This window comes from Alternaria ventricosa, assembly GCF_023758065.1.
Source record: "Alternaria ventricosa strain BMP 2768 chromosome Unknown scaffold_9, whole genome shotgun sequence".
Lineage (NCBI taxonomy): Eukaryota > Fungi > Ascomycota > Dothideomycetes > Pleosporales > Pleosporaceae > Alternaria > Alternaria ventricosa.
In genome coordinates this window covers 536,058-562,521 of record NW_026055689.1, presented here as the reverse complement: position 1 = coordinate 562,521, position 26,464 = coordinate 536,058, and the positions used below count along the sequence as shown (strand labels likewise).

The 26,464-nt window shown below is 52.7% G+C and overlaps 10 protein-coding genes across 10 annotated transcripts; 6 read left to right on the top strand and 4 right to left on the bottom strand.

Moving 5' to 3' along the window:
- Positions 1-311: 311 nt before the first annotated feature.
- On the bottom strand, positions 312-2,603 carry J4E93_005850 (uncharacterized protein; the record flags this gene model as incomplete). Its single annotated transcript, XM_049343769.1, has 1 exon — positions 312-2,603. The coding sequence occupies one exon, from the start codon at positions 2,601-2,603 to the stop codon at positions 312-314; it is 2,292 nt and encodes a 763-aa protein (XP_049199002.1).
- Positions 2,604-2,957: 354 nt separating this feature from the next.
- DPH3 (Diphthamide biosynthesis protein 3) lies at positions 2,958-3,258 on the top strand (the record flags this gene model as incomplete). The annotated part of the gene is made up of 2 exons (XM_049343768.1): positions 2,958-3,152; positions 3,202-3,258. 2 exons carry the CDS (start codon positions 2,958-2,960, stop codon positions 3,256-3,258), a joined length of 252 nt encoding a protein of 83 aa, XP_049199001.1.
- Positions 3,259-3,578: 320 nt separating this feature from the next.
- J4E93_005848 (uncharacterized protein) lies at positions 3,579-4,234 on the bottom strand (the record flags this gene model as incomplete). The annotated part of the gene is made up of 2 exons (XM_049343767.1): positions 3,579-3,836; positions 3,890-4,234. 2 exons carry the CDS (start codon positions 4,232-4,234, stop codon positions 3,579-3,581), a joined length of 603 nt encoding a protein of 200 aa, XP_049199000.1.
- A 190-nt stretch (positions 4,235-4,424) lies between these two features.
- On the top strand, positions 4,425-5,129 carry J4E93_005847 (uncharacterized protein; the record flags this gene model as incomplete). Its single annotated transcript, XM_049343766.1, has 3 exons — positions 4,425-4,493; positions 4,552-4,634; positions 4,685-5,129. The coding sequence occupies 3 exons, from the start codon at positions 4,425-4,427 to the stop codon at positions 5,127-5,129; spliced, it is 597 nt and encodes a 198-aa protein (XP_049198999.1).
- A 750-nt stretch (positions 5,130-5,879) lies between these two features.
- J4E93_005846 (uncharacterized protein) lies at positions 5,880-6,892 on the top strand (the record flags this gene model as incomplete). The annotated part of the gene is made up of 3 exons (XM_049343765.1): positions 5,880-6,335; positions 6,385-6,660; positions 6,716-6,892. 3 exons carry the CDS (start codon positions 5,880-5,882, stop codon positions 6,890-6,892), a joined length of 909 nt encoding a protein of 302 aa, XP_049198998.1.
- A 1,803-nt stretch (positions 6,893-8,695) lies between these two features.
- On the top strand, positions 8,696-9,439 carry J4E93_005845 (uncharacterized protein; the record flags this gene model as incomplete). The annotated part of the gene is made up of 1 exon (XM_049343764.1): positions 8,696-9,439. One exon carries the CDS (start codon positions 8,696-8,698, stop codon positions 9,437-9,439), a length of 744 nt encoding a protein of 247 aa, XP_049198997.1.
- A 4,840-nt stretch (positions 9,440-14,279) lies between these two features.
- J4E93_005844 (uncharacterized protein) lies at positions 14,280-15,420 on the top strand (the record flags this gene model as incomplete). Its single annotated transcript, XM_049343763.1, has 3 exons — positions 14,280-14,284; positions 14,338-14,507; positions 14,561-15,420. 3 exons carry the CDS (start codon positions 14,280-14,282, stop codon positions 15,418-15,420), a joined length of 1,035 nt encoding a protein of 344 aa, XP_049198996.1.
- A 309-nt stretch (positions 15,421-15,729) lies between these two features.
- On the bottom strand, positions 15,730-16,200 carry J4E93_005843 (uncharacterized protein; the record flags this gene model as incomplete). The annotated part of the gene is made up of 1 exon (XM_049343762.1): positions 15,730-16,200. One exon carries the CDS (start codon positions 16,198-16,200, stop codon positions 15,730-15,732), a length of 471 nt encoding a protein of 156 aa, XP_049198995.1.
- Positions 16,201-21,238: 5,038 nt separating this feature from the next.
- RPS8A (ribosomal protein S8A) lies at positions 21,239-21,947 on the top strand (the record flags this gene model as incomplete). The annotated part of the gene is made up of 3 exons (XM_049343761.1): positions 21,239-21,243; positions 21,296-21,364; positions 21,413-21,947. The coding sequence occupies 3 exons, from the start codon at positions 21,239-21,241 to the stop codon at positions 21,945-21,947; spliced, it is 609 nt and encodes a 202-aa protein (XP_049198994.1).
- Positions 21,948-25,532: 3,585 nt separating this feature from the next.
- J4E93_005841 (uncharacterized protein) lies at positions 25,533-26,163 on the bottom strand (the record flags this gene model as incomplete). The annotated part of the gene is made up of 2 exons (XM_049343760.1): positions 25,533-25,850; positions 25,906-26,163. The coding sequence occupies 2 exons, from the start codon at positions 26,161-26,163 to the stop codon at positions 25,533-25,535; spliced, it is 576 nt and encodes a 191-aa protein (XP_049198993.1).
- Between the last annotated feature and the right edge of the window lie 301 nt (positions 26,164-26,464).

Sequence of the window (26,464 nt, the reverse complement as noted above, 5' to 3'; positions counted from 1 at the left end):
TGCTCATCCTCGCCCATCGCTGCTTTTGTGTTTGATGAGAGCGCGCGAACTGCGGATAGGGGTCTGCAGACGTCATACCGCAAAAAAGTCAGCAGTACGATGCGATTGTACACTTTTTGCTCAGTGAACATGATGTGAGGAAGTTCGTATTCGCTAATCTAGTGACGAGCAGAAATCCGGGGTATATCGTGTTGCTCTAGAGTCGTTAGTGATGCCGCGTTGCCGACGGCTGCAACACTGACCCCATATGTAAACACCTCAAACGCCAGACATGCCTTCTTCTCTGAAGTAGACATATGCCAAATCGAGCCTTACTTCACCCTGCCCATGATCGGATCAGGAGGCGCATCGTCTGCTATAGGTTCTGCGGCCTTTGCTTTAACCGCGTTCAACATGCTCCGGTCAAAGTCGTCCCTTGTTCTCAAAACAGCTTCCACCCATGTAATACCAACATCCCGATAAGCATTCTTGAACTCAACATACGCAAACTGCACTTGCGACTTGTCGCATTCCAGCAGCTTGAGGAACTGTTGCACAGCGCGCCATCGGTCCTTGATGTCGCGACCTTGCTCACCAAACGTCGCGAACCACTCGAACGCCGTGTAAAGGTCGTCTTTCATCTTGTCTGTAAACTGATCCGTCCTCTTGAACTTGGCACCCTTGTTGCGCACAGCCCCGAGATATTGAACCAGGAGCTCGTCAGCGAGAGAATCGATAATAAGATCCTGCAGCGAGCGGTGGATCCTAGGGAGAAACTCATCCACGTAGTCTCTGAACGTTGTGATGATCGATGCCATGTCGGTCCTCGAGTACCACTCGGCAGTGAAGAATTTGGAAAGCACTGGCTTAAGATCAACAATGAAGATGAGCTCGCTAAAGACTTGTATGCAGTGGGATGAGATATCGATATAGCCGTTCTTGGCCTCGTCCACATTCTTGGCCAGCTTGTCGATCATGTAATCCTGGGAGACGATAGGCGTTACTTCGCGTTCAAAGACGCTTAAGAAGGAAGCTTGACCACTGCCGTCAATGTCATCGTCAATGCAGATGATCTGGTCGTTTGCAAGAGCGATGAGCCACTCCTGCAAGACATATATGTCATCTTCATCTTGCGCGGGAGTAGGTCCGAGGTATTTGGCCTTTTCTTCGTCGATCAGTTGCGTCCATATACGCTGGCGAGACAATAGGGCTCGGAACATGGAGTCGACTACACCATCAGCAACGTCGGGACGCTGACTACTGGCAGCGACACCAATGTTCTGGCTGAAAAGCGTCCAGACGTCTCCAAGAGCCTTGGTTTGGAGGATACCGTCAAAGTTGGTCTCATATGCTGTTTTGTCTTGCTGCACGAATCTCTGCCTATCCTGTGTATTGATGCGTTCCATGTATTGATCCACAGCCTGGATGATGACGGAACGGTAGGTACGTATCAGCTCGGGACTGCGGTTGTCGATGACATGTGGTTGTAGTTGCTCCTCCGAGTACCCAAGCTTCTGCATCTTGACGTAGTACTTGTCCACCCAGTTGATGACAGCCAGCAAGTATTGCGGCCCAAGAGCTTCGTCGTCGGCAAACTCCATGAGGAAGTCGTGCATCTGCTTGTGGTAGATGTTGGTGTATGTGTCAAAGATCTTCCACTTCTTAGGCATGAGCTCGACCATACCCAGCTTGACTGTGTTCAGGTTATTGAAGTACCACTTGAAGTACTTTTCAACCTTCTCGGGGTCTTCCTGGAACTGTTCCCTCACTCCGTCCATCTCTGCCTTGCAAACATATTCGATGGAAGTGATGAACTTCTCCTTGTAGCCGCGAAGCTCCTTGGGCCCTTGAGTGATGGACTTGAAGCGAGAGGCGAGATCCCCAAACTCTCTCTGCGCGTCTTGCAGCGCCTTGATCTTCTTGTCCGTCTTCTCTTCTTCTTCAATGACGACGGCCAAGCGTACCACCATGCCCACGTTGTCGGTCTGCACCAACTGTATAAGGTTGATGCACGCCTCGCCGATGTGCCTGTCAAACCACTCTACGACATCGTCCAAACGCATGAAGAGGTCCTGCACCGTGACACCACTCTCTAGTGTGAGGTTATCGATGAGCTCGGTGGAAGTGTCGCTGTTCTTGATCTGGCCCATGGCCTCGTCGCGGATGTCGCGTAGCTGCGTCAGACCGTAGTGTACTTGTAGCAGATTTGGCTGGTTGGCGGGGTCTTCGTCGTCCTGTGCCAGCAGGATCTCGAGGTTCTCCAGGCGCTCCTCAAAGGCCTCGATGTCGTTGCGCATCTTCTCCACCGATTCAAAGTTCTTGTGTGTTTGCGCAACCAGGTTGATGTGCGGGAAGTCCTGAATCATATTCTGGGCCTCGGCGCATAGCTTGTCTATCTTCATCATCTCCTCCTTGATCAGGTTGACGGTGCGCTGGCCCTCGGTGATGCTGCTCATGCCCGACTGGGTCAACTCAAGCTGCTCTTTGAGCCCATGGCGGAGTTGGCCATCTACAGCGGCCTTCTTGCGCATGAACTCTGCTTTCAGCGCGGGTATCTTGTCGAGGTCCTCCGGATGTCGCAGTAGCTCCGCGAGCTTGACCGTGGCGGACTCGACATCGCCCATGGTACGGTCGAGGTGAAGGTCGCGGAGATGGCGGGCGGGCGGCCTCGACGGTACTATACGCACGTTAACCTAGGAAAAACTGAACAGGTCTGCAGACTACATTGACATAGATATGTGCAAAGTAGGTAGCCTTACGTCGATGTAGGCTCTAGGCCTGTTCAGTTTGTTTGTATAGGGCGTACGTGTTCGGAGCTTCTGGTGATGTGAATGGACGGGTAGCAGTCTGGGGCGGATGCAGGTCGAGGGCTAGCGTGCCGTGCCGGAGGTGTGCTGCGGCCAAAAGTTCCCACCCCGCCACTTCCTCGCAGTCGGCGACAGACTCATTCGTTCTTTCCACGCGCACACCTACCCACCATGGCCGACGAAGAGCTGAACCTGTACGACGAAATCGAAATCGAAGACTGCTTCTACGACGAGACGCTGCAGATCTACCACCACCCATGCCCATGCGGCGACCGTTTTGAGATCTCCATCTACGACATGCGCGACGGCGAGGACATTGCGCGCTGTCCCAGTTGTAGTCTGATGATACGGATTATCTTCGACCCGGTATGCATTCCACTGTACATGGGGAATCTTGAGCGCTGACATGTTGCAGTCCGATCTCCCACCAGAGAACGAAGATGCGCCAAAGAGCGTTGCCATTACCGCCTAGACTCGCGATCCCTAGTTCCATACCACATTAGGGGAACCATACTTTCGGCCTCGTACTATCTACGGCGTTGTTACGCATATATTGGCGTTTGGGGGATTGGTTATATCATGCTGCTAAGGTCTGGCAAAGGCGAGGAAGATACCACATGCCATGTCTGGCGAAGCTGAGTTGGAAATGCGCAATATAATATTGTTGTCGCTTTTCGCTATATGCTACCGTTCATTCATGTATACTCTCCTAGCCAGAAGAGACTGTCTTTCCAGACGTGCTCTGTGACGAGACAGCGTCGGGGCATATGCTTCTGACTGCAGCCCACTCCATTAACGCGGAACCTGATCGTCGACACTGACGTCAACGCCCAGCTCTTTCCTGAGAATCTCAGTGAGCGAGCTGCCGTCCCTCATGTATACCCAGTCGCCGATGCCACCACCCTCCTTGAAGTCCATGCCCTCTTGTGCGACGACCCAATCGAATCGCTTCGGTCCGGAGATTGGGGAACTGAGCCAGATCTGCTTGTTCGGGGGCTGCTTGTTCAATACGAATGTGTTCTCTTGGAAAGTGACTTCGAGCACGCCAGCCTGCAATCGAATTAGTATCCAATCCAACGTTGTGCTTTGTAATCGGGACTTACGGAGTAGTCTACTTCGATGGCCGGGTCGTTCTCCTGGGCCTCCTCTAACCTCTGTACCAGCTCGCCCAGGTAGTAGTCTGCGCGCTCATGGAACTCTTCTATTGAGAGCTCCGTGGGTTTGCCAGGTTCGTCATGTGCTTCGCTCTCCTTGGGCTTCGGGTCCTCTTCGCCAGGCATGATACCCACCCTCATGCCCATTGACACGTGGAAGCTGCGAACGGGGGTAGCATGGCTGATGGCAGGAGCTCTGCTGGCGATGATGCAATTGGCGGGCGACTGGACGCGGAGGGAACTTCGGGCGGCGCGACGGACGGCGGTACTGGCGAAACGAGTAGCAGGCTTCATTGTAACTGAATTGGATGGGTTGAATTGACTGAGAGGATTGTTGGTGGTGGAAGTTACGGAGTAGCGGGAGCGTGTTCTGTTCCTGGGCTGGACGCAAGCTGGAGGAGCATGGACCCTCGCGCGCCTCCCCGCATCCTTCGGTGGGACATGTCCAACGCCGGTGTGCGCCTCACCACCACCTATCCACACCATGATCAACGCAGTCCTCGTCTTCAACAATGCCGGCCAGCCGCGACTGACCAAGTTCTACACACAGCTGGTATATTACACGTGACCTGACAACGCGCCCCACGGCTCTCGTACTCACCACCACCCAGGAAACCAGCGTCCAGCAGCGCCTCATCTCCGAGATCTTCACTCTCGTCGCCAACCGCCCAAACTCAGCATGTAACTTCTTACCGTATGCTTCTTCATGGCCCTACACAATGTTTTCACTAAACATGTACGTAGCCTCCCGCCGCTCCTCGCCAGCAGCTCCAAATCCAGCACACCCACGACTCCCCACAACGACACCCCTTCCCTCGTGACCTACCGCCACTACGCAACTCTCTATTTCATCGTCATATCCACATCCACCGAATCACCTCTCGCGCTTCTCGATCTCATCCAGGTCTTCGTACAAGCGCTCGACGGTCTCTTCGAAAACGTATGCGAACTGGACCTAATCTTCAACTTTGAGACTCTGCATGCGACACTGGGCGAGATGATAGTGGGTGGAGTCGTAGTAGAAACGCAATTAGACAAGGTCATTCAAGGCGTAAAGGCACAAGGAAGAGTCGCCAAGAGGCCTGTGAATGAAGGCAAGAACATTGGCGGTAGTGGCGGCGGTGGTGTTATGGGCGGACTGACCTTTGGCGGTCTAGGAAGGGGAGATGGCATGTGGGCTGGACGGTGAAGAAGAGAGTTTGAGGCAAAGGTCTATGAAGCCAGAAGCGTTGCGCTCGGAGTGTTGGGCGCGCCGAACAGCCCAACCGCTTACACAGCCTCGATTGTTGAAGAGCAACGACCCAACGGCGAAACCAGAGCTCACCAGGCGCACCGGCCTCTTCTATGTCTAGATCTGGACCGGGCGCATCAGCATCGCGCCCGAAGTCAATATTGTGTCAGACTCCTCGGCACTACTGAAGACCCCTCATCCTGTCCACACAGGCTCGGCGGACTCGTAAAGAATTCTTCCATGCCTCATGCGGCCTCTATACATATAGCGCGCCTGCTTACCTGTCCGGTGGGGTTACTTTTCTAAATTTCCCCGGACCGGGTAAACACATGGCAAAGGTCAAGGGTCGGTACATGTTCGAAACGTCGCGCCTGCAACCAATGCCGAGCTAGGATTAATGGAAACAAGCTTTTAATTTACAGCTCACTAGTTCTGTTCCAAGTCCGACTAGAGGGCGAATGACAACTGTCTACCCTTCATCTACGTTGTGGCGCCGAAGATGTGGGGAGAAACACTTTAGTCGAGAACTGCGTGACCTCATTTCCCCTACTGCTGATTGCTGGATAGTTTCGGGGAGATCGCTTTAATGCAGACGCATCCCTTGAACCGCACGCACGCGCCCGTCGAAGACAAGCTTTATAAGAAGGTCTGTATCCCAAGACACTTGGAGTCCCCACCGCATTCATTCATTCATTCCAAGTCAACACCATGCGCTTCCTCACTGCTATCACCAGCTTCCTGTCTGTAGCTGCGGCTGCAACCACTGGCCTCAGCAAGCGTGCTGTGACACCTGGCGCTCTCTCCCAGGTTACCTCTTTTGGTGCTGCACCCACCAAGGCCGGTTTCTACATCTACGTGCCCAAGAAGCTTGCGGCATCGCCAGGAGTTATTGTCGCTATCCACTACTGCACTGGTACCGCGCAGGCCTACTACACCGGCAGCCCCTACGCCAAGCTGTCTGAGCAGTATGGCTTCATTGTCATCTACCCAGAGTCGCCTCACGAGGGCAAGTGCTGGGATGTCAGCAGCAAGGCTACCCTGAGCCACGAGGGAGGAGGAGACAGCAACACCATTGCCAACATGGTCAAGTGGACACTCAAGGAGTACAAGGGCGACTCCTCCAAGGTCTTCGTTACTGGTTCCAGCAGCGGTGCCATGATGACCGTACGTTCTCTCAACTCCTGAAACGAGTTCCATGCTAACATCTTCTCAGAACGTCATGGCAGCCACCTACCCCGACATCTTCAAGGCCGCCATCCCCTACTCTGGTGTCGCCGCTGGCTGCTTCGCCTCGGCCGCCAACGGTGTCGCCGCCTGGAACAGCACCTGCGCCCAGGGTAACTCCATCGCCACTCCCCAAGCCTGGGCCACCGTAGTCAAGAACATGTACCCCGGCTACACCGGTGCCCGCCCTAAGATGCAGGTCTACCACGGCTCTGCCGACACCACTCTGCGCCCCCAGAACTACCAGGAGACCATGAAGGAATGGGTAAGTCTCCCGATTTGAGTTCTTCGAGTAATCACGTGCTAATGATGTTGGTTAGGCTGGCGTTTTCGGCTACAACTACGACAAGCCCCAGAGCACCAAGGCCAACGACCCCCAGAGCGGATACACCAGGACCGTCTACGGTCCTAACGTCCAGGGTATCTACGCTGCGGGTGTCGGCCACACCGTCCCCATTCGGGGTGACGACGACATGAAGTTCTTCGGCTTTGCTTAGACGCATCGAAAACGAAGAGCTGCCTTATACTACAGTCAAGCCTCATGGCAGTCACCAACAATTCAATGTACATACTTGTGACTACACACATATCTCACTGCATTTTTACCGTGTTTACTGTTACTTTTCTTTCATTGCTGATCTACCATGTTCTACGTTTTTTCTTCTTCTTCTCAGGCACTTGCGTAGGTTCAACGCTCCTGCTCCGACGATGGCGAGACCAGAAACTCCTTCGCTTCGGGGACTTGTCATCGGTATCGTTGAGATTGTCCCAGCTGAACTTACTTTGAAGCTGTGGAGTCGGCTCACATACCCTCTTTTCCTCGAAACCGCTGTCACGTCGCTCAAGACGCGGTAGCAAAGGCTTGTGAAGTGGCACGGGTCTAGTGTCAGCATACGTACCTGGATGCTTACGTCGCGATGCGTGGACGTCGGAACGATGCTGATCTTCATCATCCTCCCTTTCAAACTTCCGCATCTCCTCGTTGAACTCAGCGATATACCTTGCTGGAATAGGTTCCTCATCTGAATCCTCATCTTCGTCCGGTCTGGCCCAAGACCCCTGTGGATTATCAAGCGCCTGCATTCTATCAAACCCCTCATCAGTGAAATCAAAATCCGCCCCCAGAGCCGCACGCGTAGCGAACTTCGCGGCAGATATCTCTGCCCGTCGCTCACGGCTCAAGTTACCTTGTTTTTGGTACGCCGTCTTTGGTATCATGTTTCGGGTCGAGGAGAGAGAGGGTTGTGCGAAATGTGCTTCTAGACGAGAGCGATTTTGTTGCTTGACTAGGTAGCGGTATTCATCGTTGGGGAGGTAGTCTGGGGGGATGGAGGGGCGGTAGTGGAGGGCGGGGTGGTAGGAGGGAGATAAGGATGAAGGGTAGTATGGTGGTGGGGTGAAGGTGTAGGATAGTGTGGACGCCATTCTTAGGGGATCCTTTTGTAGTTGGTAAGTTGGTTGTGGTGAAGTAAGGGTTTGGTTCTTTTGTTAGTCTTGTCTAGGATGTGTGGTTCAAATTGAGAGACATGTCTATGAGCGGGAATGAGACGTATTATGTGTGTATACTGCTGGTGTGGCATGACTCGAGTCTCGTTGAGAGTGTACTATGTGGGGTTTGGGTGAATGTTTGGGGAGGGTGGTGGAAGATGGAATGATATTGGACACACTCACGGAAGTGTTCTCTGGGGTGGCTTTTTTGTTTGACAACCGAAAGCTGTGTCCAAGTCAATGGGTCACAACAATATCGAGTTCCTACCTAGTTTTCTTCCATCGAAGTCTTCGAAGTTACGTCTCTGTTGACGACTATTACCTGTGAATGTATCAGCCCCATTATGGTGTACCCGGCTTTCAATGTTTCTGTATCTTTCCTCATGATTTAGTGGTTATTCGATTTTGTACGCAACGCGCATGAGGCTATCTAGGTAACGAAGCACAAGGAAGCCGTGGAGCTTGAGAGCAATGACGTCATCGCACTTTCCCAACCTCCCGTGGTCATCAACCAAAGCGGCGCCAAATTTCAGCTTCCAGGGTATTTCCTGCGCTTCATACTGAGACTTCGAATTGCTCAGCACGAACTATATGCAAAGATGGCTACCCGCGTTCATGAGGGTTCTCGCATCTTGTTATGAGTGTGAAATATTCCACGGTGGCGATGAGGGCTAAATTTCGGCTGTATCGGCGATCTGTTGCTCGACAACACCACCTGTGACAAGGTGCGCAATGCTTGTTTGAGCATCATCACCTATCGAGCGGTTTCTTCTGCACGAGAAGATTTCGATCAGAGCACATCGAAATTGAGCATGGCATCCTCAGCAATCAACGGAGATCGAGCGCTAGATCTTACAGAGGCCGTTGTCACACTCCAGCAAACGACACGGAAGTTCATCGCAGACACCAAAGCAGGGCGTGAGGGGTTTGTTTTAAGACCCTTCTCTTCCGCAGATGATGAGAACGGCACGGGAAATATGCTTATCATAACCTCGCCTGACAAAGAGATCAAGACTCACCTGGAAACGCTGGAGATGCAATTACGAGTGTTGGAACAACGATTGCGATCGCGAGGAGACTGGCATCCATCAGATCAAGTACTCAACATACCACTACCAACTATTCTCGACATCGTCGACCTCTCAAACGCGATCACGCTGCTCGACCAATTGATCACCTCTACAAGCCCCGGTGAACAGGCTACCCCACAGCAGACCTTGTCAGCGTATTCTTGGACTTGGGATCCTGCCTGGCATGAGTTCTACACCTACATGCCCTCTCAGCAAACATACCTTTATCTTTCGCGCTGGAAGTTGAATGAAACCAGGAACGTTTGGGAGCATGTGAGCATGGCTGGTGTAAATCTGATGCCTACTGTCGCGGTAGAAATGCTAGGTGCGTGGGAAGACTGGACCTGGGACTCAACGTGGAAACAGTGGTACCTGGACGTCTCCGAAAACGATACTGAGGAGAAGAGTCAGATTTTCGCAAGCCCATGGCGTGTACAAGGAGATGGTGAATGGGTCTATGTTGGCAGGATAGGCGGCGTAAACTAAGAAGTGTCGACGATCCGGTATCAACGCGACACCCTGAGCAATACCGAAGTATCCTCAACGATAAATAGGATGTCAAACACCCAGCAGCCACTTCGGCAGTGTGCGTGAAAGGCGCATGTGAGACCTCAGAATCAGACATCATGTGCCAGACAAAGCGCGCATGTTCTACCCGCACAATGTGGTATCAGTACTATATCCTAGCGTTCACCCGCCTATTCACCATTCACGAACGGCGTGAATAATCGTTCCAAGAACAGGTACAAAGGACGATGAACGGTCGAACAAACACACGCGTGGTTACACGGACCGAAACATACCCGACACTCCAACCAACAGCGCAAGAGGACTACTTCTCCTATTATCCAAAGACCAATCCTCGTGGTAAACCGGTCCTTCAGCGTCCGCATATTCCGGCTCCACTGCATGTAAGCTATACAAATTGTTCGCCGCTCGCTGCGGGCCCGGCAGGATGGAAGTACACACCACTATCTGCGCGCACTCCTGGACTTGAGTCGTTTCGTCACGATCACGGGGTAAAATTCAAGTCGCGTCTTTCATTTCGAGCTGTTCTGCTGAATTGCCGTTGGGATTTGTTGTGGGACGAGGATGAGCTGCCTGCGAGGGTGATCGGTCGCTGTCAAATGTACATCGACGAAAAGTACGAGTCTGTTAAATGGAGACTGGCGAAATGCGGACGTGTTCTGTGTGGGTTCCTAGGTTGGCCTTGGCGGAAGCTATTCTCTCGGCGGTTGGCATTGGAGGAGGTAGATGAGCTTCTTCCAAGTTTCTATCGCGATGATTTTGAGCCTGGGCCTTCGCATGATACAGAAGATGTTCAGGCTTTCCTTGACCATGCAGTTTAACATACACTGCAGGTGTACATGCAAATGGACGTGCGCGCTGTATTGTCCCTTTACCATTAGCAGGTGAATGCAAGGTACATTTTACACGATTGCTCAATCAAATAATAAAGAACGCTGTCAATCCTCAAAATGGTGTTTCATCCTCAATGCCACCTCATACGATGAAAAAAAACACCCTAGAGCCTACGTTTACGTAGGGCCACCTACTTTGCATATTTTTATCTTGATGTAGGCTCTACGGTGTTCAATTTTTCCTTTTTATGGATTGACGCGTAGTGGCTGGTTCTAACTTCGAAAGCTTGTCGCGAGAGGGACGGAAAGGGGATGGTGCTCTTCGCGGTTATGACGTAAGCGCCACTAGCGCCTAACAGTACAGCCTCGGCGCACGCCCGGGCGCGTCCCAGCCTCCTTCCACAACCCTCATTTCAGCAGCAAGATGCCATCCTTTTGACCACGTATGTTATCGCCGTCGCGCGCGAATCCTCTGCGATCTGGATGCAATAACGGTGGTGACGATTTCCGACTTACCAGACAGTTGCTCTTTCTCAATGACCATCCCCACTTCCGGGCGTCCGCGAGATACGTATGTTTGACACGCGCAATTCGCAGAGATTTAGTCATGTCACCATACCCATAATCATGCGTCAAGCATCGATACCTATCAAGTGGCAGCGCGCGTGATCAGCAGGCGCCACTGATTTCGGGCAATATTAGATCGAGGCAACTACCGGCATGGTTAATCACCAGAGATTCGCCCTCGATATTGGAAGCCCTCTCACCAGCTGCACCCCACAATGTGCTTTTACGGAAATGTGTCATGCAGGGGCAGGCTCACATGCTGATAAACCGCGACACGATAGAACCATATCCTTACACTCATATTGGTCTGGTTCTCAATTCATCATACGGCGCCATGTTCACTCTCCTTGCAATTGTACTGTTTGTACCATCCATGCACGCGCTACTACACCATCTCGCAGTCGGCACTACGAATGGGCAGGCCTTGTACTCGCTGGAGACGGACGATGACTCCAGAAGAGTGTATACGATTCAGGCAAGAGATGCAGGTGGAGCATCGCCGTCTTTGGCACTCGACGTGCGTGAATTAATCATCGGTAAGGATTATCTCCGTTGACCTATTCGGTAGCGCTCGAAGCAACACCTCTTCAGCAGTCGTCCGCAGGATGGAACCCTGACCCGCCACTCGATTGCGCCGACATACGAACTCATCAGCGAAGGCACCATGGATATACCCTCATCATGTTGGTTCTCATCATGACATCCCGATGAATCCTTCTGACCAATCCAGGCAACACTACGAACTTTTTGTCCCTAAAGCTAGGATCTTCTGTCCAAAACACGGCTATATGGGGCACTGCGAGCACCGGAACTTGCAGTATCGTCTTTGGAGTGTCGCCAGACGGATATGATACTATAAACTCCCAAGAGATCGCCGGCGACGTTCACTCTATTGCATGGGCTCCCAATGGGCGTAATTTGCACGCACTGGACTCGCACTCTTCCGGAAATCTTTTGACGTCAATCACAAACTTCCGCATGTCCGAAGACCCGGATTTGCAGGACGTGGTGGGTATTGATATCCTCGGTAATGTCACAAGCGCTTCACAAATCATCGCCCATCCCAGCGAAACCTTAATGTACATCGTCACCAAGGACTCAAACGAGCTGGTTGTCGTGTCTTTGGCCGGTGACAGTCTCGTGAGCAATTCTACTCCGGTCCTGCGTTATGAACTGCTTCCTACTTCCTTGGATGCGACACAGTTTCACTCGTCATCTTTGGCTATTTCTGCGTCTCGAAACACGTTGTGGGCACTTTCGCAGTCTTCGCGTCAAGCAGTCATTACGGCCTTTACCCTCAATGTCACAACCGGCGAGGTGGTAGATGTCGCTGCCCGAGCGAGCTGGCAGGGAACTGGCGAAGGCCAGCTCACGGCAGCGCCCTTTGATGGTGGCGATGTAGTCGCTATCGCAAACTCTCCGACGGGATACATCACTATACTCGGTCTCGACCAATCCACATTGCCAAGCGCCCGCACAGCCGAGGATTCTGGCCTTCACGACTATTTGTATGCCATGCAAGTTGATGAGGGGAGACTAAAAGACATACAAATGGCTGTACCCAGGGTCAAAAGTTATGGCCGGGTTTTGGTTGACGATTTTGTCAACTTAGGCGACTCTATGTGGATCGATTGAAATTATCCACGTTCCTGCGCTTGGTCCAAGCAATGTCTTGTTCTCAAACAATGAGTCTTGATAGACCCGTCTCGACAAAGCCACAAAGCCACTATCGGCCATCAGTTTTACACTCGCATCCTTTGTTCGTTACTCGAATTACATCGAGCCCTTCTGAAGTAGTGGTGCGATGCGATTCCTCAAACTGAACGAATATTACACATCTATACAACCTGTATTCAAGCACTTGAACACTATCTTATATGCCGTATGTCCACATAATGGCGTCATAACATCACTAATGCTGGCAGTCCTAAGCGCCGCCGCGAAGCCGAGACTGCGGCTACTCGCCGAGTACGTGCCAGAAGAGCAGCGGCTGCCGCAGCAGCCACCGTAGTGAACGCCACCAATCTGCTTCTCAGATTTCCGGGAGGTTAGTAAGACGTCTTCTACAACGCGCACGGGTGCTAACATCATGAAGAGATTAGGAACAGGATCTATCAGGCTCTCTTCGATCAATTTGTAGTGACTCATCGACCATATATGATCACGCGTAGGGGAGTAGATCCACATGGTCCTCCAACTGCTCAAATACGTAATAGCCCATATCCTCTGGTTATGAGCGCGCCGAACGGCTTCAATGTCATTCCGTGGGCAGACACTGATCCGTTGCGACGTGTCAACGCAGCCACTCAAGCTGCGATACATGATGGATACTGTGCCATGAAGACAGACTTACTGGCTGTTGGGCAAATATCACGTCAGTTCATGCATGGTAAGTCTGGTGTTCGTTAATGTATATGGATATACACTGACTTGTTATCGCGTTATTCACAGAGTACCGATCCTTTCAGCGCGCTCGCCTGCAGCCTTTTGTGGCTCTTGATGAGTTCTGGAACTTTGTAAGAATATTCTACCCAAGCGACGATCCAGCAATTGCCGCGGACTATCAGGGTCCACGCATTACGCTTGCTTTACCACGCCATTCACACCAGATGTATGACATAATGCCAGTCTTGCGATTCTTCCACCGCGCACCGTCCCTACAATGCAATGTTTGGGGTGCTTACAAGGAAGACGGGGACTGGTATAAGGTTCTTGCGCAACCTCTGCGCCAGTATATCTTTGCGCCGCCGGAAGGTGCCCTTACTATTTCGAAGTTCATGTTTCGTCCGTACGGGAGGCGAAGAGTTTATGAGGGGAATCTTGACAACTACCATGATCTATGGTATAGCGCAGCTTTCAGAGTGGTCTTCGCTCCTGTGTCAAGACGTGACTGGATGGACGGAAAGTCGATAAGCTTCCCCGCCCAGCCGCAACGAGCTGTCACGCGGATGAACAAAGAAAGAGCAAGAAGGCAAGATGTTCTACGGTTCCTCAAGGCCGCTGGCTTGAACAATGAAGAAATCATGGCAAGATGGGAAATGCGATTCACTGTACTGGAATAGCCCATGCGCATATTCACTCATACCATAGCCACTTCGATATGAGCGCGGATTATCCTGATTCATTGCCAGGAGATCAAACAATGAATGGTATGCAGCTATGGGCATGATAGTCTTCATCTAAGCAGTTATTTCACTATATGTATACTCAAACACGAGCCATTGCCGCCCGATATGAAGTACTTGCATTCATTGGAGCTACCTGGGTCCCATTTAAGCGGCCCTATTCCTCGACTCTCAGATCCATCTGACTGTCGCACACCGAACGTTGATACAATACCCGCAATACTCAACTCATCCATCGCGCTTAGAGGAACTCGAACTCGAAAAAAGTCCGCTATGGTGTAAGTAAACGAGCGCCTCAGTGTATCGAACCAACGACTAACAGCATTAACAGCAAACGCAAGCGCTCCATTGGGCCCGCTGATTCCTATATCAAGCGATCCCGCCGTGCCGCGAAAGCAAAGAGGTCTGCCACACCGACCGCGCTGGGGCAGCCAAATGCGGGCAGTATCGCCGAAGCAGCCAAGAGCAATGAGAGCAACAGGTTGTTGTCTCTTCCAGCTGGTAGGTCATAAGATTCAAGCCCATTGTAACATACGAATCTAATGAGCCTGTAGAAATACGGAACACAATCTACGAAATTGCCACTGGGGATTTGCAGACAGAGTACGAAACTTATAAGTGCAGCGAGATCGCGCCGCTTTTGGAACAGCATACACAAGACACAGATCGGATGGCTCGCCTCAATCTTTACCCACCCCTTCAAAATGAAGCCGAATACGCACACTTTCGATGCTTAAAGAGAGACTGGCTTGCACTGGGCCAAACATGCCGCCGACTGCACGGGGAGTTCCGCTCGCTGCAAAATAGTCTCACTCATGTTTACATTTCCGTACGATTTCTCAAAGGGTACCTTGAAACTTTCCATCCCGTCCCCGACAAGACGATCTCCAACCCAAGGATCCCCACCCGGCCCGTTAGTCATCCTGCGAAGATTACGGTATTCTTCAACAAGTTTGACAAGAAGGAACAGCGTCCCTTCGATGTTCTTCCCCTTATGCGGCTGATGAAGGCCTCTCCATCGCTTGGGTGCGACGTCTGGACACTTAATCCCTCCCCTCAACCTCACGGTGTCGAAGATCGAGACATCCACGATGCATTGTTTGCGACTCAAAACTCGCTTTGGGCGCATCCTGATCCGAAATTCCTCCCAAGTCTCAACCGCATATCCTTCACTCCTCAAGGTATACTGAGCATTAGTGTTCAAGACGAAGTTCTCAAAGACTGGATGAAGACCAGCAAGATGAGGCAATGGACTGGTGCTGACTGGAAACGTAAGCGTGGCAAGGGGATAGACAAGGGCGGTACGTGGGTGAAAGACAGGCAAGAGCACACGCGGAAGTACCTGGAAGCATCTGGAATGAATGTCGAGCTGTTGAAGGGTTGGAAAGTGACCGTGGGTGAAGGGGCAGGCTAGACGTGTGTTGCTTCTGGTAAAAGCTCTCGTGCCATTTTCGGCGAGTCGACTACATCAAGAGGCTGTAAATAGCGTAGTATAAACGTTCGTGGAAGTATAGAAGTGTTTGCGCAATCATGATATTATTATTCTCTCATATTAACCAGATCCCTCAAGATCTCAATGCCAGTCCCCATATTCAATAACGCCTAGCTACCGAGCCAAATCCCAGTGGTATATGCGCATCCCAAAAAGTCACTTTTGTTTTCCGTTTTCCGTATCCCAAGTATTACATCCCCACATCTTCCCCGTGTTTAGCAAGCGAGGCGTCTAGTGGATGCCGTAGGTCTGCTCGTAAGCGTTGCTAACGCTCTTGTGGTGCTCGACAACCTTGTTCTTAATAGCCCTCCACGCCTTCTGGTAGTTCCTTGGGCCAAGCTCAGCAGCCATCTCTTTCTCTCCAGTAGCAGCGCCCTTGCGGGGAGCCTCGCCGCTCTGCCTGGGGCTGGAAGCGAGGGATGAGCTGCGGGATGCGGAGGGAGAGTTGCCGGGGCTGTAGTAGACGGCGAAGGCGGAGTTCATCTCGCGGTGGTGTTGCTTGATGGCCTTCCATGCCTTGGCGGCGTTGGTGGGGTTGCGCTGAGTGGAGGAAGGGCCCGCCATGGAGGAGTTGCGGGATGTTTGTGCGGAGGCTGATGGGGTAGTTGCGGAGGAGCCGGTGTAGTAGGTGTTGTAGGCAGCGTTGACGCTCTCGTGGTGGGCCTTTGCGTGTGCCGCAACGGAGGAGAGGAAGTTGGTCATTTTGGTGGTGGTGGTTTGTGTTGTGGTGATGATCGATGTGAAGTAGATGTTCGAGAGTCGATCGATGACTTGTAGTAGTAGCTTTGCTTGGAGGCTGTGGTATGCTTTGCTGTGTTGATGCCTTCATCCTCACGTACCCACCCATCCCTTTATACTCCCCCAGCCCATCCCCAGAAACTTCTCTATGACACCCGCCAAGCATCACCGGTCACGCCCTGGGACCAAACCTTTGCCAAAATTTTACTCAGCACACTCTGCGCACGCCCTGCACATGTCGACGAAACGATCGTGAGATTTGAGGCCACACGGCCGTCTGATTGGCTGCGGGGTGACAAACCCACAGAATTCTTGTCAACGAACACCTCCACAGGGCGTGAGAGGATCCGTGCCACCATCATCATGACAATGAGGTGTCCACGCCCTACCCTGGTGCGTCTTTTCCGAAGGCGCGCCGGATGGTTTCCCGTCGGCGGCTAATTTTGGCAGGGCGCATGTGTGTGTAAAGGCGCGGTGACGAGTTTTCGGTCGTGTCCGTTAGCTGCTAGAAGACTGCCTTTGGAGGTATGGCGGGGAAAATCTCTGTTATTGGCTGCCACACTCCGTCGCACCACGGCGTGTACCTGATCCACGCAGGCCCTTTCCCGCCCCCGAGTTGCCCGTCGGATGCCAAGTTTGCTTGGGTCCTTTTAGTCTAGACGCTGCTGTTGCACTGGGAGTGGATGTTTGTACGTAAAGACCGTGTTTTACCTTGGGCGCATGTCCGTTAACTGTTAGAGAAATGCCTTTGGAGGTTTGGCGACGAGAATTTTTTGTTCGGTGAGCGCTGGGGCGCGTGACGACGGTGTGGATAGGGGTGTGGTGTGACAGCAAGTGAGTGATTTTTCCGCAAGCTCACGATCGTGTTGCCAGATCTTTCTCGATGCCGCGAAGGGGTCATCTGACGACTATCGTGACTCCGAGTGTCGCGGTGTGCCACCGACGATGACTGCGTTCATCGCTACAGCGCCGCCCTCCAGCGTCTACCACTAAGCTGTTTCGCCATTAACATGGAGCCATCGCAATCGCCAGCCTGAAGTATACACACATTTTCACAAGAATGGCCAACGGATCTTACAGCGCGAAACTGTAATTAGGTCAACATCCCAAGTCAAACGCCGCCGGATGCATTGAGAGAGATCTATCGCGCGAACATATACAGACTCAATCTATGCGAATACACCAACCCTTTCATAGTCGGACTGCAAGATACCCCATACCCCACCATAACAGCAACAGCAAGCCCCCAAGCCAACTTTCTGGTATCGCACTACCAGTCCGCGTCGCTCCCGCGATGATCGGTTCTCCTGTGGGGTAAGCATAGCCGTTGCCAGTCGACTGCCCATGGACATTCCCGCCATCTCCACCCGAGCCTGTCCCGAGCGCATCTGGCCCCTTGGTCAATGTGACGACTGTCGTGACCGGTTGAAGACTCATTGTAGTGCCCTGGACGACTACAGCAGTTCCGCTATGCTCGAGGCTCAGCGTTGTGCCGTCAACTGTAATGGGGGCGCCTCCAGGAACCAAAGTTGTGCCAGGACTTATCACAATGTAGCCAGCGCGATTTGGCGTGTACACATGGTCTTTAAAAGTCAATGCAGCTGCGACTGTGGATGTATACACGTTGCCGAACATTGGAGTGATACTGGATGTTTCGCCGTTGATGATGAGTGCCGTCGCTGAAGGTGCGAGCATGAGCGTTGTCCCGGATATAGTCAGGGGCTCGCCGCCAGGAGAAAGAGTTTGATCTGCAATGACGTATTCTGTCTGCGCATTGGGCGCAATGACTTCGGTACCGATGATGAGAAGTGGTGGAAGTAGGACCGGTGGTTGCGACATGGGCGCGTCTGTGATAGCAGGCTGAAAAGGTTGCAGCGAGATGACAGTAGTTCCCACGACAATCCTGGTTCTGCCTTCTGAAGTCTCTACCACAACAGGTGTGTCCCCAACGGTAACGACCTGACCAGGTATAAGAGTAAAAGAACTTCCTATCACGAAGTCACCATGACTGGGAGCTTGGCCAATGATAATGTCAGATATCCCAGCTGATATCGTAACCTGCGGAGGGTCTGCTGTTGCCGCCTGTGTCTGTTCTTCTTGTATAGTGGAGCCATGCTGCTCTCCGACTGGGTTATCCAACCACCCTGTAGCAGGTATCTCAAACACTGGTGAGCATCCTCGACACGGTCGCGTAGAACTGAAGTTTGGCTCGCTGATCTCGTGATGCCCATTCGGGTCTCCAATCTGTGTTGCGGCTGGCGGAATTGGTTTCAACCCTTCAACTGTTGACAGCATTGGCGGCGTCCCTGTGGCATTTCCTTGAGACGTGGTCAACACAGTCGTCACATCCGTCGGTGGTCCGTCGGTAGGAATGAGCAATGGGTTTGAAATCGGCAATGGCGCAGTTGGTATGGCTGCAGGCGGGGCTAGGGTTGAGGGTATGAGATTTGGCTCCGAGAGCGAAGCACTGTGAATGAGTTCGGGTTGCTGCGAAGGTATTGCGTTGGAGGGAGGTGCTGGGTCTAGTGGAGGTGCAGGATCTGTGGGTGCACCAATATTGGAGTCTATTAGACACGACATGTCGGATCAGCCATAGAACATTGGGCTAGTCAGCGCCACTCACTTGGTTCCGCTGTCACGGAGTGCTCGACTCTCGAGGCGACTGCTGACCCATAGTCGGCTAGCTCTGTATGAAAGTCAGCGCGAATGATTCCAGTGTCCTATGAAGGCCAACAGCTAATGCATACCCGCCTGTCCTAGCGCGGATGTAACGCCTAGCCAAGTCACACATAGGCACAAGACATGACACAACCGGAGGTCGGCACCGGAGTACATAATGAACATGACTTTAGATACAGAATATTCTCAAAGAGCCATGATGTGGGAGTGGTGACTGCGAAGAACAGATGATACAGTCTTACATTTCACCCAGGTGACAGCCCTTCTCAAAACACCTAATGCAGGATCTCAGCAAGCAATCAAAGGTAATGAATCAAAAATCTCCGCGTCCTACATATACCGAGGAGATGGCCGGTGACTGAGATAAAGGCTAGGACTGTGGTACACAACATCTACTTAGATTGCTATTGATTAGACTTTCTTGGATTCTGGGGTTACGATTGTGCCGATTGGAAACGCCCGAATGCGGAGATGGCTTTACCCGGAGCGGGAACGCAACCCTATACGTCGGCTGGATGTTTACCAGAGACTGGTTCCTTCCAGGTACCTTAGCGAGCCGCAACCCATGTACCATACCCGGGCTGCCTACAAAAGTGACGAGGTGCTTGTGAACGGACGAGTCACGATCGCGCAGGTTTCTGATAGAAGTCTTTAACCAGGTCGAAGGAGTTTTAGGACAGGGTTCGAGGAGAAATGCCATGTGCCCGAGCAGCACACTAATGCGCATGATGTGTTGGTCATCTCCAGCGTTTTTGTCAGCTCATCGCAACCTGACGTGACATTGGCCGAGCTTGATCGTCGTAGTTCTGTCACACAGCCGTAGTACAAGCCTGAGATCTCAATACAAACTTGGTATACACGCATTTCCGATGACGCAAGAGAAGTCAGCTATTGACCACTCGAACGTTATCGATGGCTTCCCAAATGTAAAGGTGACTTGTCGACCCAACATGCAGGCTGCGGAGGCCCCGTCCGAAGCGCTCGTCGCGGGTGGCGTATGTGACATTCAGCCGGGCCCATCTAGGCGATAAACCTTCGATGCAAGGTTGAACGCACGTGGTGAGGACATGTATGGTGTTTCTAGGTGCTCGCTAGAAACGTCCCTCGATATCGCACCAGGGTCATTCCACACGCGTTCACTGTCCTGCTGATCGCATCTTTCTGGGCACGGAAGAGTCTTTGTAGTGTTGATAACCTGATCACGCAGCTGCTTTCACGGGTGATAGCGGGAAGTTCATGCGTGTTGCCGGTGCGTGCTTCGCTCACTCCGAGCTACACAAGGTACCGGATCTTAATTCGTTGGCCGAGGGAAGATCTTTGAGCTGCTTTCGACGTTGAACATCTAGTAAAACTCAGGGACCAATGCAAAAAGCTGGCTGAAGAGGATGAAACGATAGACAGTGTTGTTACAAGCACCTGTGGCCGCGAGATCGTCATCGTAGCATACTGCTGCTGTCAACGTGCGTTCTCGCAAAAAGACTGGCATCTTCTGGGATTGTTGGTTCCCGTACTGCCGATCCAATGCGATAAGAGGACCAGCTGCACCTGTGGACGTTGAGGAAGATACAATCTTGGCGAACCATGTGTAGCTAGTAGCTGCAGAGATGGCGGAGGAGCATGTTGCAGCGCTCGAAGAAGGAGCGACATCGATCTCGTGACAGATGAGCGGCTTTTCAAAAGTTAGCCAGGCGACAAACCTTCTAATGACCATCTATGGCTGACGTTCTCATGCTATCACAGGTGTGGTGATTGATGGTTCTGCGCGGTGTTCCTGGTCGTCTTGTCTTTCGGTCGAGGATTGAACGCGCCCCGGTAATCGAACCCCCAGCAGCGCAGGCTATGTTTCTGACTATCACGCATAAGTAATGTGTACTGGTAACGTTCGTTGAGATGTTCTGGTGATGGCAGGAGGGGAGGACTCGCTTACTGCTAGCGTATCTTGGCACCAACGCAGCTGCGAAAATGAGTTTCGTGAATTTCCTCTTCGACTTCTGACAAGCGCCAACTAACCCCAACGACAACACAGATTGCACCAGGAGACCCAACATCAGGTACGCTTTACAGAACGCCCTCTACTGGATTATACGGAGCCGCTCAACATTGCGACATCGACGCTGCCCCGCGAATGTTCTGCCGCCGTCAGCCTCCGCCAATGGATTGTATGGTCGCACGCGAGTCGCTCGATATCTACACTCCCACAGCAGGCAGTACAAGGCGGGGGGCATTTCGGGCAGCTGGAACAATGCTGCGGCTTCGTCGACTTGCAACTGAGAGCAAAGGCTAATTTGATTGTGGACACAGCGTCTTCTGAACAACCGCAATCATGGGGTATCTATCCTTCCCTCACCCCCACTCCGCTGCAGCCACTAACACTCGCCAGTATCTCACGAGACTCTCGCCACAAGCGTTCCGCGTCCGGTGCGAAGCGCGCATACTACCGCAAGAAGAGGTATGCATAACCCGATCGCTTCTCTAGTCATGTCTAACATGGCTTCAGGGCTTTCGAGAAGGGCCGCCAGCCTGCCAATACCCGTATTGGCACAAAGCGTGTCCATCTTGTCCGCACCCGTGGCGGCAACCGCAAGTTCCGTGCTCTTCGTCTCGAAGCCGGCAACTTCTCCTGGGGCTCCGAGGGCATCGCCAAGAAGACCCGTGTCATCGGTGTCGTCTACCACCCCTCCAACAACGAGCTCGTCCGTACCAACACCCTGACCCGCTCCGCTATCGTCCAGATCGATGCCGCCCCCTTCCGACAATGGTACGAGGCCCACTACGGCTCTTCGCTCGGCCGCAGGAGGCAGGCCAAGGCCGGTGAGAAGGAGGAGGACAAGAAGAAGTCCAACTCGGTCTCCAAGAAGCAGGCCGACCGCTTGAAGAACGGAGGAAAGATCGAGAACGCTGTTGAGAAGCAGTTCGAGGCCGGTCGTTTGTACGCCGCTGTCTCTTCCCGTCCCGGCCAGAGCGGTCGCTGCGACGGCTACGTCCTCGAGGGCGAGGAGCTTGCTTTCTACCAGCGTCTGCTCAGGAAGTAAGGGTGATATTTGGGGCTTCTTCGGTGCATTGGTCAGGTCAAAATGGGTGTTTAGTCATGTATCTGGTCTGCATAGTCGCGGGACACTGAATGCACTCGGCATGATAACGCCACTTCTCTAGATACCACGAGACTACGAATCATGGGTTTCAAATGTTCATGTGAACGTTCTTTTCTTCCAGTCATTATTCGCAATCCCGTCCTGTCTCCATTGCACCTCATCATGGTTTTGACACGACTAAGATCTCTCTCGAACACAGTCTAACCATGTGTCGACGACTCACCCAAGGCATATTGTTGTCACAGTAGTAGCATGCATATCACAGGTACAACCACGGAGGATATGGCTAGACCGACTGTTCTACTGTCCATGATATACTATTCGAACCACGGTCTTTCACATGTCAACCCCTCTTCCACTCTAGTCTGGCCACGCTCTTCCAAGCGCATCTCTACCGTCAACATACTGTAGATCCGAGCGCCTGGATCATACCTCGGCACACGCCCGCCTAGAGTTTCGAGGCCGCAACCGGGGAACCGACCTGTGGTAGCCGCGTTAGCTTACGTTCACATGCTTGAGTGATACCGGGTGCAAGCAGGGTAGTGGTAGTGAGGTTTATTAACTTTATTCGTTTTGGCTACAGACTCTCAGGGTCTGGACGTTGGTATAAGGTTACAAGGTATATCAGAGACATAAAGAAAGTTGAAGGTTACGCAAAGTGTGGACTACAACTTGGCGGCTCCTTTGGGCGCACCTACATTTGTGATCTCATTGTAGAGCAGTCTGGGATATTGTTAGCATGTGTTGTCAAGTAAGGAAGAGGAGGTTGAACTTACGATGTCAAGAACTCGGCGTAGTCCTCTCCAGTGACCTGCCCCTCAAAGTACTTGGCCGCAAGATGGAACTTGTTTCCCTTCGGTGCCTTGTCGCTGAGTGCCTTGGCCTGCTCGTGCAGAAGCTTGAGCGCGTAGTCCTTGGTCACCTTCTTGCCCTCGGCAGTCTCGACGTTGTGCCTGGTCCATTGCCACAGTTGACTTCTTGAGACCTCGGCTGTGGCAGCGTCCTCCATGAGGTAGTTGATGGGTACACAGCCGACACCACGGACCCAGGCCTCCATGTAGCTGAGACCAATGTCAAGGTTCTTGCGGATGCCGTCCTCGGTGACTTTGCCAGGTACGTTCATGTTGAGGAGGTCGTTGGCGGTGATATGGACGTCTTCGCGACGGACGTGCATCTGGTTGGGCGTAGGCATGTGCTCGTTGAAGACTTCGCTCGCGATAGCCGCAAGGGCTGGGTGAGCTACCCATGTACCGTCGTGGCCAGCGCGTGCCTCGCGGAGCTTGTCGGCGCGCACCTTGGCCATGGCAGCATCGTTCGCTTTCGGGTCTGTCTTGATGGGGATCTGAGCAGCCATGCCACCCATGGCGTGAACGCCGCGCCTGTGGCAAGTCTTAATGAGAAGCTTGACGTAGGCATCCATGAAGGGCGAGGTCATGGTGACGGAGTCGCGGTCGGGGAGGACGAAGTTGGGGTTCTGGCGGAAGCGCTTGATGGTGCTGAAGATGTAATCCCAGCGACCGCAGTTGAGACCTGAGGAGTGATCGCGGAGCTCGTAGATGATCTAGGTAGCAGTCAGTATAATCCATGTATATCAGTCGTGCAATGAACGTACCTCGTCCATCTCGAAGGCAGCGGTGATGGTCTCGATCAAGACGGTACCGCGAATGGTTCCGCGCCTCATGCCAATGTAGTCCTGCGCCAGGTTGAATACATCGTTCCACAGCCTCGCCTCAAGATGCGATTCCATCTTGGGCAGGTAGAAGTATGGTCCCGCTCCGCGCTTGACAAGCTCGTGTGCGTTGTGGAAGAAGTACAATCCAAAGTCGAACAGCCCACCAGAGATGGGCTCGCCATCAACGGTGAAGTGCTTCTCCTCAAGATGCCATCCTCGCGCGCGAGCAATGAGTGTGGGGAGTGTTCGGTCGGTGCGGAGCTTGTACTCCTTCTCGCCTTGCTTGAAGTCGACTTGCTTGCGGATGGCGTCGTAGAGGTTGAGTTGACCGTTGATCATGTTGTCCCATGTTGGTGCAGATGAATCTGGTAGAGATTAGTTATCGCGTTTTCCCTGTGTCGAGGTGTCTATTGCATACCTTCAAAGTCGGCCATATATGTCCAGACGTTCGAGTTCAGGGCATTGACAACCATCTTGCGATCGGTCGGGCCAGTGATCTCGACGCGCCTGTCAACGAGACCTGGCGCGGGTGGTGCGCCCTTCCAAGCATCGTTCTCACGGATGTGCTTGGTCTCTGGGAGGAAGTCGAGAAGGTTTCCCTTGTCGAGCTCAGCTTGCCTGATTACTCGTCGCTGAAGCAGCGCCTTCCGGCGCTCATTGAATGTGCGGTGGAGGAGTGCAAGGAAGACACAGGCGTCCTTGCTGAGGATGTGACGGTTCTGGTCGTTGAGGTCGCCGAGGATGTTGACCTCTCGCAGGATACTATCAGCGCTAGCTGCCATTGTGAAATGTGTATATGTCTGGTACAATTGATGGATATGTTCGAGTACTCAGGGTACGAAGGGAGGAACGCAATGGGGTATGCAGCGTGCGGAGAGGGCTGGGCGGTCGGCAGATAATATATTCATGATACAGACGTCACCCATCTTGACGTCTGGGCCGAGGATCTTCTGGGTCGGCAGACTGATGCAGGCTAGTCGGCTGGCCGTGAATGGTAAACGCCAGGCCCACGTTCGGGGGAGGGGAGCTCCAAGCTTGTGACGGTGCCAAGTCCGGAGCTGAGATGCGGGGATAACCCAGCCCGTTAGCACTAACTCGCCCGATCAGCACAGCAAACCCTGAGCAACAGTGGGCTAGAAGACGAGTAGACGCGAAATATCTCTGCGCAGTATCGCCGTAGTAATGATTTTCAGAGGGATTCGTGGATATCTGGGGCTGCTGACGGAGTGCGCCGGCAACTGACGGAAGTCGCGATGCTGATGCGTGATAGCAAGCGCGTCCCCGATAGCTTCGCCGGCCACTTCCGATGGCGCGCACAACTAAGAGTGCGCATTCTGACCACGGCACTTCTACGAAATCCTGGAGTCGCGCAACGTTCTTATGATTCTCAGTCATGTCCAGCAGCAATGGGCGATGTCGATCACCGAGCGAAGACGTCAACCGATCGTCATCCTTCCACGGCGAGCAGCACGGGAATAAGATCACCATGATGCATCGCATGCAAAGCACGAACTGTAAACCGTGTCGCTTGAGAACATGCGACAATATATCACCATGCTGTCTTGCATCTACGAGTGGCGAGGTTACCATACCCTCACACGATGACTTGGGGCGAAGCCATGACAAGCCCAGCACCCGAATACTTTGGACTGTCAGATGCGCGAGGATTTAAAACCGATCATCTTTCGTCTGATAGAAACAATGGGCTACGAATGACGTAGTTGAGGTTTGGATTGGCATTTCATTTCGCGGACGGCTCCCTAGTATACCTTGACTAATCCATTGCACAGGTACACTAGCTACGAGAGTCCTGTCACCTCTATCATCCCTTCCAAGCTCTCATCTTCCAAGCTCTAGAGCTTCTTTGGGGTGATCGCAAAGGGTTTCGCATCACCCTTCAAGCTCCAGCTGCAGACTCCACTTCCACCACATGAACCAGCGAGGTTCTGGCCGCCCGTGAAGTAACCTTCCGCTTCATATGTCGCCTTGTACTGCCCACCCTGGTATTTGACGTCGGCTACATGGGTAAACTTCAGGGTGAAGTCGCGAGTTCCGAAACCATCGCTTCCCTCCAGGACGTTCATGACCCAATACCCATCGGATGTGCCATCGCACGGCCAAGTCCTGTCTAGGGGGTTCTCGCCCTTGGTGTACCATTGCGCTTTGCAATTCTAGGGACACATCAGCAAACGTACTAGAGTAAGAGACAAGAAAGTTCAGCCATACAAGTCCTTGACTTCCGGCTGGCGCGGTGACGTTGGTATTACTGAATTGTGCGGGACCGAGATCGATCACATTGGGGTCCGTCACGTCGGCTGTGATGGAAGCCCATGGGTAGCTACCAGGGCGTCCCGACGGAGTGTAGACATTCACCCTAGTGACTTGCCAGTCCTGAAGCGCACTCTGACGGGCCGCCAGGGGTGATGCAGCGGCTGAAGAGGTAATTGCCAGAATGGCAGCGAAAGCGGTTTGTGTGAAGTGCATGATGAAGATTGGTTCGAAGTACTTGTTGGTACATAAGAGATGGGATCTTCTTTCACCGACACTCCCTCCACACTTATATACGACTCTAGGCGTCCAATACGAACATCGTCATCATCGTACATCCGCCTTCCCGAACAGTTACCCACGATCCTGCCTTGATGAAGAGCTTCACACGGCACGTTGCATTAGTCACCCCACAGTCAGGCACCCCGGGCCTAATTATAGCAGGATCGACGTCAGCGTACTTACACTCTCCACCTCGCGGTGCAGTCATGCGATACCTCCGGAGAAACTATCGTAT